Raw genomic sequence first — 14,656 nt, 5'->3', positions numbered from 1 at the left:
CTACTGTCACAGGACAAATTAAAGGGAAATTCCTCAAACTCACACACAGTTCTGATACCGTAGCCTCCTGAGACCAAGCCATTCTTCTTCGTCCACGGTGGAGGACATGTTAAATCCACCTCCACAACTGCTACAATGCTGACTGCACATGCACCTTAAAGGACTTTCTACCTTTTAAGTTATATTGCATTTTGAGGTGAGGACAATTTTATAAGTAATCCATACATTATTACTAGGTCTCAGGAGCACAGTATTTCACATTAAAGGAGGCTTCTAGACAAATTTTTCACCCCAACACAACAGAACTGAGGGGGAGGGGAAGAAAATGTCTGGAAATTCTATAACTACATGTGAAAGAGGTGACAAAGTAAATGCCAGAAAAGGGAGGGGGTTAAACTATGGAAATCATGCAATGGCTTAGCTTCACCAGAGAGCAAATATGAAGGAGTTACATCATTGCAGAAATCTAAGAACTCAGCAAAACAGAAGCCAGATGTAATGTTGAGGTAAATCCAGGTACTCACATTGTTTGATACATTTCCAGAAAACATGCCATCGCGCGCGCACACACACACACACACACACACACACACACAAAGTCACAGCTTTCGTTTCAGATACCATTTAGCTTTTTGGTTTGCTCATAGAAAGAAAAAAAGAGGGGGGGGGGGGGGGGGGGGGTGAGAAAGACATGGTTCTGACATCAGCAAAAGCAAGCGCCTCAGTCGAAGTGCTGCAAGCCTTCGGTTACAACAATCGCCCATAGAAAGAGAAGGAAAAAAGGTAAGGCCGCAGTGACTGACCGTCAGTGATGAACCCACCTTCGGTACTTTTTAGGCTATCGTGACGCCTGGGAGTGGATGATGATATGGTACGTTACTAATACAAATGGACTGTAATCAATTTCAAATCTTTCAATCACAACCTTCAAACACCCAAGAAATTGCATAAGAAACCTGGTAGGAGTAGAAACAGTTCAGCAGCAGATAAAAAAGCAATTCATTTACAGTAGTGACATATCTTACATTGTTAATAGTCTTCAAAATAAATAAAATTAAATATACACTTCCAGGAAGGAAATCTTGATTGGCTGGTAGCTCTTGCACATTCACCCCTTTAGGAAACAAGATCCCCCCAACACAACCAAGGTTGTGGGTTATTTTGCCTGCGCACTGCCCCTTCCACCCCCCAGCTGGCAAAAGAAGGATTCAAAGGATGACTTTTCCTCTGGGATTTTTTTTTTTTTTCCTTTTGCTGGAAGGGAAAAAAACAGAAAAGCCATTACATAAAATACTCAAATGCTTTAAAAAAAAAAAAAAAAACTGGGTTAAAAACATGCAAAGACAAGGTATGTCCATCCATTATTAACCGCTTGTCCAGTGGAGGGTCGTGGTGGTCTACAGCCTAAACTGGAGACATAGGGCATAAGGCAGGGCACGCCAGTCCATCACAGGGCAATCTTGCTCACACACACACCCTCCTGTGCTCCTTTGGGTAAGTAAACCACTCACTGACCACCCTGATGTAGTAAAACTGACCAGCACTGACCACACTCACCCTGGATTTCTGTAACAGCAACCAAGGCCTAATCGAATGCCATCTCCTGACTCTTTCTTACACAGCGTGCCACCTTCCGTTTGAACTCCCCGTTGGGGTCTTCTCGCCACTCTTTCTGCGGAGACGCATTTAAAAAAGAAAAAAAGTGCAAAAATTAATTCCCAAATTGTTACTTTTACGCTAAACGATACATACAAAAATACATTTGAATATAACAGTTCTTTCCCAGTGTATTTTGCAGGAAATGTGCTGGTATAAAATGGCACAGACAGTTAAGTGCTAAGTAGGGGTCTCCCTGCTGTCACATGCCTCCACATTAACCCAGGGGTCTTTATTTGTTCCCAGTCCTGGAGGACTGCAGCCTGTGCAGACAGATGGGTGGGCAGCTCTCCTAAGCTCCAACCAGCTCTTCCACCGAATCAGTGCAATTATGGACATAATTAGCTCAATGGAGCTGCTGCCGCGGGATTCGCAAACATTTGAACCAGCAACCTCCATCTCCTGCTGTAGTACCTTAATTGCTCCAGAAATGGGGGGGAAATGTAATAAGGGGGGAAAAAAAAGAAAGAAAAAAATTACCTAGCTGTAAGAATAGGTAAATCAAGGAGCTTAAAATTCAAAATAGGTTTGGGGAAAAGTGTCAGCTAAAAAAAACAAATGTAAAAATGGAGGTAAATCCCATGTGGACTTGGCCAACTGTTGGAACATCTGTACTCTATGCAATCAGTTCCATGAGCTTGTTTCCCTGGGTCAGCAGAACATAGACCGCTGCAAAACAGGTGTGCGAGGAAACTGTATGACAGCGAGCGAGACAGACTCACGGCGGCGTCCACGTTGGCAGGCGAGTCACTGTTGGGGTCGGCCAGCATGGAGATGACACTGATCATGATGGTCTCCACCGTGTGGATGGGTAGCCAACGTTCCTCTGGCTTCTCGTAGCCAAACTTGTCCTCCCCTGGCTCATGCAGGATGGAGATGCAAACGTCCCCATTCTTTGCCACTGTTGGGAAGTTACATACATCAACATATACACACTGGTTGTTGACACCTCTGGTGGTTGCCATGGGAACACCAGTGGTACACAAGTGTCTCCAAATTGTTACCCATTTACTGTGGTTGAATCATAAACTAAACTGCACAGGGAAAACAAAACAGCACTCAAAGGGGAAACATGAAATATAGTTTCACCATTGGGATGCCAGATTTCTGTGATGAACTTCATTTTGGGCGGTCGCAGGGGGTAATCGAAAGGAAATGTCAGGTACGCCTTGAAAAATCCTCCTTCGCTAAAAATCAAAAAAAGGACATGAAACATGTTTAAAATCATCCTTATGTTGACATCTGCAGGAACAGCTTCAGTGTTACAGTCTGTGCTTCATTCACCTTACTAAGTACAGGCAGTCCCTGAATTACAAACAAGTTCCGTGTCCTCAGTCTGTCCAAGTTGGATTTTGACGCAAGCTGAAACAGTTAGGTATGGAGGGTATCTAACGTTACTAAGACAAACATTTGACAAAGTATATCGTGTACCTTTCTATGCATAAAGAAAGACTTTGGATACACTAAAACATCTAATATAACAGAGTAATATACAGTGTAATGATAAGTGTAACTACAGTATTTATAATGGAGAGATATAGAAAGATGATAACAGGGACACAGGAGTCTGGACCCAAGTGCAGGATCATTTATTCAGAATCAAAAGGACCAGACGTGATCTCATGGTCAGGGACGGGCGAATGGTTGGTCGGTCGGAACTGAACAGAGGTGAGGATCTGAAATCGTGGTCGAGGGACAAGGCGGGCGGTCATTACCAAAGAGATGTGGGACGGGACTGGGGAACGATGAGGGACAGGAGTTGAAGAGCAAAAAGTGAGGTAGGTTTGAGAACGTGCAACTGGGAAGTGTCTTTTGTAGCCGAGTGCTCTCTCCGAGAGAGAGAGAGAGAGAGAGAGAGAGAGAGAGAGAGAGAGAGAGAGAGAGAGAGAGAGAGAGAGAGAGAGAGAGAGAGAGAGAGACGCCAACTAAGCACGTGCATGCGCAAAACATTAAAGAAACGTTTGCTTTCAGGGGGGTGCGGTGGCGTAGCAGGTTTGGCCTGTGCCTGCTCTCTGGTGGGTCTGGGGTTTGAGTCCTGCTTGGGGGCCTTGCAGCAGACTGGCGTCCCATCCTAGGTGTGTCCCCTCCAGCCTTGCACACTGTGTTGCCGGGTTAGTCTCCGGCTCGCCGCAAACCCGCTCAGGACAAGCAGCTTCAGACAACGTGTTTGTACATTCACTTTTCTTCGTTGGCGTCTCACCTTTCGCTTTATTATTTCCACATTAGTTTCAATCGTGATCGTTTCCCTTTTTTTTGGATGCATCACATTTACGTTTTGGTGCCATGTTAGGAGGGTAAAAACAAAAAAAGCCAAATACAGTAACACAGGAGACAGTTAACAGGAAAAAGGAAGTCTATCCCACATCGGGCTCACACGCCCTAGCCACGAGCCCACAAACCGCTGTAGACGCACATTGCAAAGTAGCGCCAGTTTGTTATTACAAACCACTGTATATACAGTAACTTGAATTTTTAATATAATGGGCTCAATTATGAAGTTTTCATTTGATTATTACTTAAGGGTGACAAAAAAAACCCCCCCCAACTTCCGGCCAGTAAAGGGGTGGTTCGCAAGTATAGGTTGTACTTAAGTCAGACGTTTGTAACTCAGGGACTGCCTGTACCTATATTTTACTAGAGTAATTCTAATCCATTCAGGTACAGCAGGGTCTCTCACTTCCCTTCTCTACTCAGTGCCCAGGAGAGCGTGCCAATGAAAGTGTGAACTTGAGATCAGGAAAGACATTGTATACACGCGTCCGTGCGCACGCACGCACGCACGCACGCACGCACGCACGCACGCACGCACGCACGCACGCACGCACGCACGCACGCACGCACGCAGTGTTTCTAACCCTCAGAGTTTCCGCCACTTACAACAGTGTGTCCTGGGGGCCTATGATGACCACCTCCCACTTGTAGATGTCGTCATCGTCGATGAGGCCGGCAGAGAAGCCCTCCACCGGGTTCTTGTTGAGCTCTGACAATCAAAACAAAAGATCCAGAACAGATTTGGCCAGAAAGCAGGAAATAAGAAACGGTGAAATGTGCCATAGCCACGAGCACGGAGCAGAGCACACCTGGATGGGCTACGGCATGCGTGCCATACCAACTGCCAATCAACCAACAGCACCTATTTTTGTAGGAATTCACCTCTGCACTTATGTAAACGCAAACAAGTAACTTGAAATATCTACTAAATTTAATGTATGAAAAATTAAGACACTGCACCTAACAAAAAAAAGCTCCCTTTTTTTTTTTTGTTTAAATCAGTTTAGCTAATCTCTCCTACCTGGCCAAACATGTACAGATGCTGAAAACAATTACTTTAATTCCGTTTTCCTTTCCAGCAGCATGACTCATGACGACGTTCGATGACGCGTCTCGAACACACACCCAATCCTTGCCCTACAGGCCACTACTTGTAACACTAGGAAAGTTCCTAGGAGAGTTGTGAAATCACAACTGCGCAAACACTTATTAGTACCTTATTCTACCTCATCCTTACTTCAGCACCCCCACTTTATGGTGCAAGATGTTTCCACCACGTACCATACTCTTGTACATTTCATTTTCTGAACTCCACCCACTGTATCTAGAAGTCTATTGTCACACATTATACTACATTAGGGGGTGCGGTGGCGCAGTGGGTTGGACCACAGTCCTGCTCTCCGGTGGGTCTGGGGTTCGAGTCCCGCTTGGGGTACCTTGCGACGGACTGGCGTCCCGTCCTGGGTGTGTCCCCTCCCCCTCCGGCCTTACGCCCTGTGTTGCCGGGTAGGCTCCGGTTCCCCGTGACCCCATATGGGACAAGCGGCTCTGAAGATGTATGTATGTATGTATGTATACTACATTATCTATTATTACTATATTCATTCATTCATTTCGTTGATGCTTTTCGACATGGTAACTTACCCTGTCATTTTTGTACACTAAGCTACTTACTATCAATTATCCATTTATGCAACAGGGTATTTTCTACTGTATCAATTCAAGGTAAAATCCTTGCTCAAGTGTACTGGATTCAAACCTGGGTCTCTCAATTCCAAGGCCGAAGCTGTAATCACCATGTCACCTGCTGCTCCTTATGGCCCCATTTCTTTGTTTCTGCTCTAATCTGTGTGTGGTACTTGGCCCTAATGCATTCATGAGGGCTCACACTTACCACATTCTTGTACCGTTGTGATATTTGCACTTTCTGCATCTAGTCGAAGATGTTGCGCAAAACAGCTTTGGATTTAGCATCTTACCTAAACTATTCAATGGTTAGTTTAATTCAAGAAGCAAAGGTCTCGCGGAGAACCGTGATGATTCTGCAAAATCCTACCGAAACATGGTTCATCATATTACAGTATGTACACATTCTTGCCACGATTGTGTGCCAAGTCATTTTCCATTTGCACTTTGGTTAAACATTCACCACCAGGTTAAACATACGTTACATTGAAAAATGTAAAGCAACACATGTTCAAACCCTGTGAAGTACAGCTGCATTAATGGGAGACATGAAGAACTTAAGACTCCATGCACCACTGTTAAAAAGTGTCATAAATAATAAATAAATAGAGAAACCCTCAGCTGGAAATCCAGCTATTGTACCACTGCAAAAGCCAAATATATCTTTCAGTGAGAATTCATTAGGACAGAAGCATTAAAATATGTATTCAGAGTAAACAATATTTATAAACCAAACAAATGGGTCCAAGGAGACTAACATTCAGTAAATGTACCAATCATGGTACCCACTCCTCCGACCATTTTTAATAACCGACTGTCCGGTCAGAGTTGCAGTGGTGCAGAGTCTATCCCGGAAACAGGGTGAGAGGCAGGGTAAACCGCCGACCCCACACAGGGTAATTCAGAGTCACCAACTCACCTGAGACACAGATCTGCGGAAGGAAACGCACGCAAACTCCACACAGACCGACACGCGGACAGAGGCTGCGCGCGGACACGCCGGACGCTCGGCCCACGGGGACGAACCTCACTATGATTCAGCCTTTTACCTGCCTGAGCTCCACAGGTGCCGGACTGTTAATGCAATGGACATTAACATAGACAACTCATGATAGAACCATGTCTTTGTTCAGTGAATATTTCTTTCTCTTGTTGCTTCAGACTCAGAGACACTAACAGATCGTAAACAAACCCCAGACCTGCTAACATTACCCAGCATGCACGTGTGTGTGTGTCCATAACACTGGGGTACTAACTATACTGCCACTTATTACCCCCTGCCTTCCTCTGCTAAGGGGCCAAACAGAGACACATCATGGAATGGAAACTGCTTAGAGATGTTTATAAGGTAAACATACAACTGTTTACAGTAATATTACACGTATTTCGCCCACAACTAGAACTCAGCAAAAGAGGGCCTCCAGAAAATTCTACAACAATTACAAACTGGGTTTGTTTACATTCATGACAGTCTGTGTACAGTGGTGTAAACACACAGACGTAACATTCTTACAAGTTATTAGTCTACACATTCGACCACACGAACACACACTCTCTCTTCTCGCACGCATACATACACACACACTCTCTCACAAACTCACTCTGGTTTGTTTATGAGCAGCAGCAGCTTCGGCCGTTCGGTTCATGTCATGAAGCCGCCTCACCTGCCAATTGTTTGCGAAGAAGCAGCGCTGATTGTTCAGTCATGGTACGTGAGGCAACACGGATAAGTCAATAATAATCGTACTTGATCGCTGAGGGGAAAGTCGCGGGGCAAACGAGTGGGACAGGGGAACTGAAATGGACTCCAGCGATTACCTTTCACCAGTTCCCTGGCTACACCTGCGTCTGACACATTTAAGGCTCCTGGAATGATTTAAGACCCCTTCGGTGCGCATGCGCGCAAGCTGGGGCCGTCCATAGGTTTCTCCTGAATGAAAACGATAAAATATGTGGCAAAGTACCTCAGCGTTGCACACAGAAGTATTTGACGTCTGCCAGTTTGTGTTAGATGCTGAAAAACGTATATGATCGTGTTTTCTTATATATAATTCATTTTTGAAAATCCGAGGCACAAAAGAGCCCTTTAAGGCAGCCATTTGAAAACGCCTTAGCTGAGGACCCCCCGTAAGTCGTTAGAGGCGCCATATTTGATGCATAATCACAACTGGATGAAAAGTGGTGCATCTGAGCTAGTAGATCTGTGACGACTGCCGTTTTTTTAAAATTATCAAAATATCTTAAAACGTGAAATATGAATGTAATAGATCATGTGCGCGACATGGCGGCCGCCGGACTCCACTCAAACGTGCGGATACTGAGCAGCCTGTTGCTGACGATGAGCAACAACAACCCGTACGTGTCAGCGGCGCTGGTTCCCCGCACAGACAAAAAAATAGCAAAAAAAAATATTAGTTATTATATAGAGGGAGTATAAAAAATAGTAGTTGAAATACTTTCTTAACTGGTGCCAACCACTTCACTTGTTTTTATCAGTTCTCTCAGTTTCAAGTGAGTTGGTTCTCACTGACTTGTTGTTGTACAGACAGAATAGATTTTTTTTTGCTAGTAGTAGCTAGGGCTGTATGAATGATGTTTTGAACTTTTATCCATCATTAAATGTGTATTTTTGTCGTACGACAGGATAATTAATTCTTTCATAAGCCAAACCTGATGACATAGTAGTGTATACATTAGATTAGTTTGTTTTAAAGGGTAACGAGTGGCCAACTGTTGTGGGTGTGTACTGGGCTCCTCGAGTTACGAACAGTCAACTTACGAATGACTTAAGATACCAATTGTTGTTCCTTTACTTGTTAATATTATTGCTATTATTTACTAATGTTCTACTACTGGTACCCTTTCACGTATTATAAATTTCATTTTCTTTACAGTTTATTGATCTACATTTAACTCACGCCCTTTTCCGCAATGATTAACCGGGATGTATTTTCTAAAAATGTTTGTTTACAGTGGAGCCAATGCAACCTGGCTTGCGTTGTGTTTTAACTTTTTTTTTTTTATTTTTTAAATCCTACTTTAATCAAAAGTAAAACTGTAACTTGTGTGATCCCACAGTTTGGGCTTTGTGTAGTCCTCCATACAGTTTAATAAATTATAACAACTTTGAAATGCAAGTTTCTGGTGTAGTGTTTGATAACTACTGAATGGAACATTTATGCATTATTAGTAAAAAGGTCAGAATATTCATCTTGCTTGCATTTTAATTTTGGCTTTTTTCCACACATTCTGAGTAAATTCAAGCATATACCCAGACATTTGAGTGAAAGGAATGGCCTTTTTTTGTGCATAGACTATGTATCATATTTTATGGTATTTTACAAAAAGACTTATTGATACAAAGTCAAATTTATTTGAGCAGTCCAAGTTGTTTATGCATTTCTGTTTATTCCTTCTTGTTAAGTAGTTTTGTTGTTAAGCAGTTGAATGTTTACAGGTACATGACAGGTGAACTTGTGTGTGACACTTTGCCTCTCCTCCAGGGAACTCTTCTCCCCTGCACAGAAGTACCAGCTGCTCGTGTACCACGCAGACGCTCTCTTCCACGATAAGGAGTACCGCAATGCGGCTTGCAAGTATAGCATGGCCCTGCAGCAGAAGAAGGTGCTGAGCAAGACGTCCAAAGTGCGCCCTTCCACGGGTGGGACAGCCTCCTCGCTGCAGGCACAGGTACGCATTCCTCGGGGCTCATGGGATGGTGTGGCATGCTGCTGTACCTGTCTCTCACGTGTGAGATATGAATTTGACTTGTCTTTAATGTACCCATTCTAGAGCCTCCCTTCAGAGATTGAGGTGAAGTATAAGATTGCGGAGTGCTACACCATTCTGAAGCTGGACAAGGATGCCATCTCTGTGCTTGATGGAATCCCTTCACGGCAAAGAACCCCCAAGGTATACACACGCGCTCTCTCTCTCTCTCTCTCTCTCTCCCCATCTCGCTGTTATCTCACTCATGATTTATGAGATCCTGTCGAGACAAAGGGCTCCCAATAACGTGTCTGTGTCACAGCTTGTGTGTCTGATACCACTGTGTTTCTAGACAGCCAGAGATTGAGGAGCACAGCGCTCTTGCTGGAGTGTAGGGAGTGGTCAGTCCCTGTAGGTATTGGGGTGCAGATCCTTTGACCATCTTGTAGTCCATAACTAACAGGTTCCCTCTCCTTCCCCCACCTAGGTCAACATGATGCTGGCAAACCTGTACAGGAAGGCAGGGCAGGAGCGCTCAGCCGTAACCAGCTACAAGGAGGTGCTCAGGCAGTGTCCTCTGGCACTTGACGCTATCATTGGTATGGAAAGTTCCAGTCCATTGCATGACTTGCATGGTCACGATCAGGAGACTAACTGTCCATCCCTGCTTTTGTGTTTGGATTTCAGGGCTTCTCTCTCTGTCGGTGAAGGGAGCTGAGGTGGCTTCCATGACAATGGATGTGATGCAGAGTGTCCCCAACCTGGACTGGCTTTCGGTTTGGATCAAAGCCTATGCCTTCATCCATGCTGGGGAGAACCTGCGGGCCATCAACACCATATGGTGACCAAAAACGGCTTTCACAGCATCCAGCTGCTTGCAATTTTTATCTTGTCTGGTCTCAGAGTTCCTAGTATCAGGGTTATCTCAGTAGGATAGATTTTGTCAGCCCTAGTTCTTGTAAGAGCAATGTGAGGGAGAAGGTTAGACTGGATGAGTTAGGGTAATAAATATCTTCAGTACAGACTTCACACCTTTATGCACTGGAGCACGGATGAAAATTAATGTAGCAGAATCAGAAGAAGCAGTTCCTTTATACAGATGCATATTTCTCAGTTTTCTTCCAAAAAGTATGTACAGTTATTGCTTTCAAAACATCATTCTGCAGCTGCTCACATTCACAGCTGAACTTTAGCTCTTCCTTTATCAAAGAGCTCCTAGAAGAGTGAAACCCTGTCCCTCTGAAACGTGCCTTTGGACTCCTGTGCAGCTCTCTAGAGAAGAAGTCCCTGCTGCGGGACAATGTGGACCTCCTGGTGAGCCTGGCGGACCTCTACTTCCGAGCAGGCGACACCAAGAATGCAATCCTCAAGTTTGAGCAAGCTCAGATGCTGGACCCTTACCTCATCAAAGGTGCACAGCTGTCTGATGTCGCTACCACTGCTGCTACTTTTGCCATTTAAATTACAGGAATTTATTAACGATAATGTTTACAGTCATCATTTCTTTAGAACAATTATACAGGAACCTGTAGTAAATCCTGTGTTGCCGTAAAGCCACACGGACTTTGAACGTATGGATTTATGCAAATGCACACATAGTCAGAGCTAAGAGGCTAAGTTGTGAAAAGGAATGTGCACCTTCATGGAAACCAGTGGACTTTTCTTCTCAGGTATGGACGTGTATGGCTACCTGATGGCACGTGAGGGACACTTGGAGGACGTTGAGGTGCTGGGAGGGCGGCTGTTTAATATCTCGGACCAGCACGCCGAACCCTGGGTCATATCCGGGTAAGAGGGACACCAAAAGACAGTTCTTTGCAGCTTCTCCTAAAGTCCAAAAAGGGCTCTTGGTGTTAGACTGTATAGAAAGGATGTTAAATTCAGTTGCTTTAGTAAAAATATTTGAATATGTAAAGGGAAAATATAGAAAATTCCAAGCTGTTGGGAATATCTGTATACACACAAAAGCTTTCAAATACTATCTGGGGAAAAATGAGGCAGTTGCATTTATAGAAAAGTAATTTGTAGGAATATACTACTTAAATAATAATGAATAGGATTGGAGGAACACTGAAGGTGGGATAATATCCAGTAGTTAAAATAATAAATCATCTGGTGAGGTTGCGCTTTAGTGGCCTGTTTCAGCCCACTGGTGTTGAGAAGGTTGAGCGTGGAGCAGACAGTGAGGAATGTAGTGACAGTTTGGACTCTAGCTCATATCCCTCCTCCTTATGGCCCTGCAGGTGCCACAGCTTCTACAGCAAGCGCTACTCCCGCGCTCTCTACCTGGGTGCCAAGGCCATCCAGCTTAACAGCAACAGTGTACAGGCGCTGCTCCTGAAGGGGGCGGCGCTGCGCAACATGGGACGCGTGCAGGAGGCCATCATCCACTTCCGCGAGGCCATGCGCCTCGCACCTTGCCGGCTCGATTGTTACGAAGGCAAGGCCCGCCGTGCCCCGCATGTCCCATAGCGCTCTTGAGGGGAGGTCCGGGGAGGGTTTTCAGGAATTGAGTGCCCAGACTGTGTCTAGGCTGCGCTTTGAACAAAGGAAAAGCTTTGCTCTCACTGGAGCTGAGGAAGGGGCAGGTTGGTTGTGAGTTCAGGTGATTTAGGTTTCACACTTGGGGCTCTGAAAAAGCCAGTTGAATGATCTCAACCCATGAATTTACACATGCCAAGCAGAGGACAGCATGTGGCGTAATGGTAAGAGGCACTGCTTTGCACATGAGGGATATGTGTTCAAGTCCGATTGTCAATGACCTTCAATAATTAATATTATTGATACAGTGAAAATTATTGTGCTGTATAAACGGGTAACTCACTGTAAGCAACGTGAACAAGTTTAACATTGTAAGTGTCCTGGGAGAAGTGTCACGAACAAATAGTTAGATAATGAGGAGAGGGTCTGATCGACCCTCACTGGGTCACCTGCAAAGCAAAAGCTCTGCTGTGGAGTCCAGGTGCCACGTTGTCACACAAACCTCCTGTCCTCAGGCCTGATCGACTGCTACTTGGCCTCCAACGGAATCCGTGAAGCCATGGGTATGGCCAACAACATCTACAAGACGCTGGGTGCCAATGCTCAGACACTCACCATCTTGGCCACGGTGTGTCTGGAGGACCCTATGACCCAGGAGAAGGCCAAGACTCTGCTGGACAAGGCCTTGGCCCAGAGGCCTGATTACACCAAGGCTGTGGTGAAAAAGGCAGAGCTGCTGAGTGAGTGGGCGATAGAGGTCGTGTCTTTGGGAGGCTGACAAGCACTGGGTTATGAGGATGGGTGTCCCAAAGCATCTGCAGCCTTCAAAGCTCAGGCTGTATTAAGGTTCACGTTGAGTGAAATTAAATCCATTGGTGGCTTGTGTTACAAATGGTGGAGTTCTGAATTTTCAAAGATATGAAATTTGATGCTTTTTTTTGTTTTCTAAAATTTCAAAAACTCCATTGTCTGTAGTGGAACATATTTTACCTGCATTTACTTATGAAGCTCAAAGATGGCACTAATAATAACAATAATAATACAAATCTTAATCAGAAATAACTAAGTGACAAATCTTAATCTTTTAGTGATTTGTGACTTAGTGGTAAAAGTGACTTTTGATTTACAAAAAAATGGAGTTATGAGCAGACATCTGATTCATACGCAGAGGAGCCAGTTTGGGAATTGACTAATCGTATCCTGTCTTTGCTTCAGGTAGGGAACAGAATTACGAAGAAGGGATCGCTCTGCTGCGACAGGCCCTGGCCAATCAGAGTGACTGTGTGCTGCACAGGATGCTGGGTGATTTTCTGGTGGCAGTCAACGACTATCAAGAAGCAATGGACCAGTATAGCATAGCTCTTAGGTAATACGAGGAAGTTTTTTATTAATAACTCGATACCTTTGTGAAGGACACAGCTCCAAGAATTACACTTTATCCTCCTGAGACCTAGCCATTTGTTCCTGTCCACTGTAGAGGACATATATTTTCCAGCTTTACTGGCTGTGCCACTGAGAAAGTGAGAGGAACTAAGAGAAATTGTGTACTTTTACATCTGGAGACATTGGTGTCTGGTTCCCTGTAGTCTTATATTGTAACTGCTCTTGTGACTAATAGGTATTCTACCATGTTTTTGTCCAGCTGCTGCAGTTTGGTAAATGTTTCTCCTGCCCCTCCCCCTCCTGTCCACGCAGCCTGGATCCCAATGACCAGAAGTCCCTGGAGGGCATGCAAAAGATGGAGAAGGAGGAGAGCCCCACAGAAGCTACGGTGGAGGAGGACGGCGACGACATGGAGGGCAGCGGTGAGGACCCTGACCTGGAGGGTAGCGACAGCGAGGCAGCACAGTGGGCCGACCAGGAGCAGTGGTTCGGAATGCAATGACCTCTGACCTGCTCCCACCAGGGGACACTTGAGCTGCCGTGTGGCCCAGCTTGCTGTTTCTGAATGTGCGTTTTATGGCTTTGAGTGGAACGTGTCTCTGGGGGAGGGCTTCTGGGCAGGAGCTGTCCTCCAGTGGGGCGATTCCTGACTCCCAGCAGCAGACCAGCGCCCCCTGGAAAGCATCAGCAGGATTCACACGCAGAGTGAGTGCGCAGGCCTGGTTTGGAGACCCGCCTCTGCTCTGCCTTTACCGTGGGTCTTCTGGTACATTGTGTTCATTCTGTTGCTCTTGCTACACATGTCTTTTGGTCTACCAGGTCTTCACTCAAGGTTCAGGGGTTTCCCCACGTTGGGGTGACGGACATCGATTTGTTAAAATGCAAGCGGAAATGGCTCATTTAGTGCTCAGGTAGATGGAAACCCCTACAGCAGCCTGCAGCCCCCACCAGGTGTAGAGACGTTTGCGGGGCGCTGGGTCTCCAAGCTTCATTTTAAGGAAATTCACATGTCGCAACTTCTCATATTTTTGTACCACTCATGTTGTGCTTTACTTTTAACAAGAAACGTGCCAATCATGTAATCAGAATTGCATTCCTGGGAATACTAGTAAATTCACAATGGGTGTCTGAGCGTTAACTGTACATACACTGTAAGAGGTCACTTTGGGTAGTTGAATGTAAAAGAAAATAAAATGAGTTGTTTTCCAGAATGTTGAGCTGCTCCCTTCAGGTGGATCTTTGCCTTTGGGCTCTTAAGAGTGATGGTGTTTTGCTTTTTTTGACTTTTTGGCAAAAACTTTTTTTTGTGCGCGCACGCGCGTGTGTGTGTGTGTGTGTGTGTGTGTAAGAACACCAGTCCAGTATGTCACCACAGGCTTTGATCACAGTACAGTGTGTTTCACAGATACACCCCTACACAGTATCAGTGATAGGGGGGATGAACAGAGAGGAATTTCAGCAAACTCCAGCA

At 45.1% G+C, this 14,656-nt stretch overlaps 2 protein-coding genes across 2 annotated transcripts; one reads left to right on the top strand and one right to left on the bottom strand.

Moving 5' to 3' along the window:
• Positions 1–1,557: 1,557 nt before the first annotated feature.
• On the bottom strand, positions 1,558–7,471 carry ube2g1b (ubiquitin-conjugating enzyme E2G 1b (UBC7 homolog, yeast)). The gene is made up of 5 exons (XM_018731727.1): positions 7,278–7,471; positions 4,534–4,636; positions 2,746–2,843; positions 2,379–2,557; positions 1,558–1,672 (listed from the first exon to the last, which is right to left on the bottom strand). The coding sequence occupies exons 1-5, from the start codon at positions 7,318–7,320 to the stop codon at positions 1,586–1,588; spliced, it is 510 nt and encodes a 169-aa protein (XP_018587243.1). The 5' UTR covers positions 7,321–7,471; the 3' UTR covers positions 1,558–1,585.
• Positions 7,472–7,736: 265 nt separating this feature from the next.
• Positions 7,737–14,374, top strand: anapc7 (anaphase promoting complex subunit 7). The gene is made up of 11 exons (XM_018731588.2): positions 7,737–7,968; positions 9,117–9,303; positions 9,406–9,525; positions 9,809–9,920; positions 10,009–10,162; positions 10,590–10,732; positions 10,992–11,109; positions 11,565–11,761; positions 12,318–12,542; positions 13,018–13,168; positions 13,498–14,374. The coding sequence occupies exons 1-11, from the start codon at positions 7,868–7,870 to the stop codon at positions 13,685–13,687; spliced, it is 1,698 nt and encodes a 565-aa protein (XP_018587104.1). The 5' UTR covers positions 7,737–7,867; the 3' UTR covers positions 13,688–14,374.
• The last annotated feature ends 282 nt before the right edge of the window (positions 14,375–14,656 follow it).

This window comes from Scleropages formosus, chromosome 17, assembly GCF_900964775.1.
Source record: "Scleropages formosus chromosome 17, fSclFor1.1, whole genome shotgun sequence".
NCBI classification, from domain to species: Eukaryota; Metazoa; Chordata; class Actinopteri; order Osteoglossiformes; family Osteoglossidae; genus Scleropages; species Scleropages formosus.
Note: the sequence above shows the minus strand (reverse complement) of the source record. Positions and strands in the feature narration are given on the sequence as shown.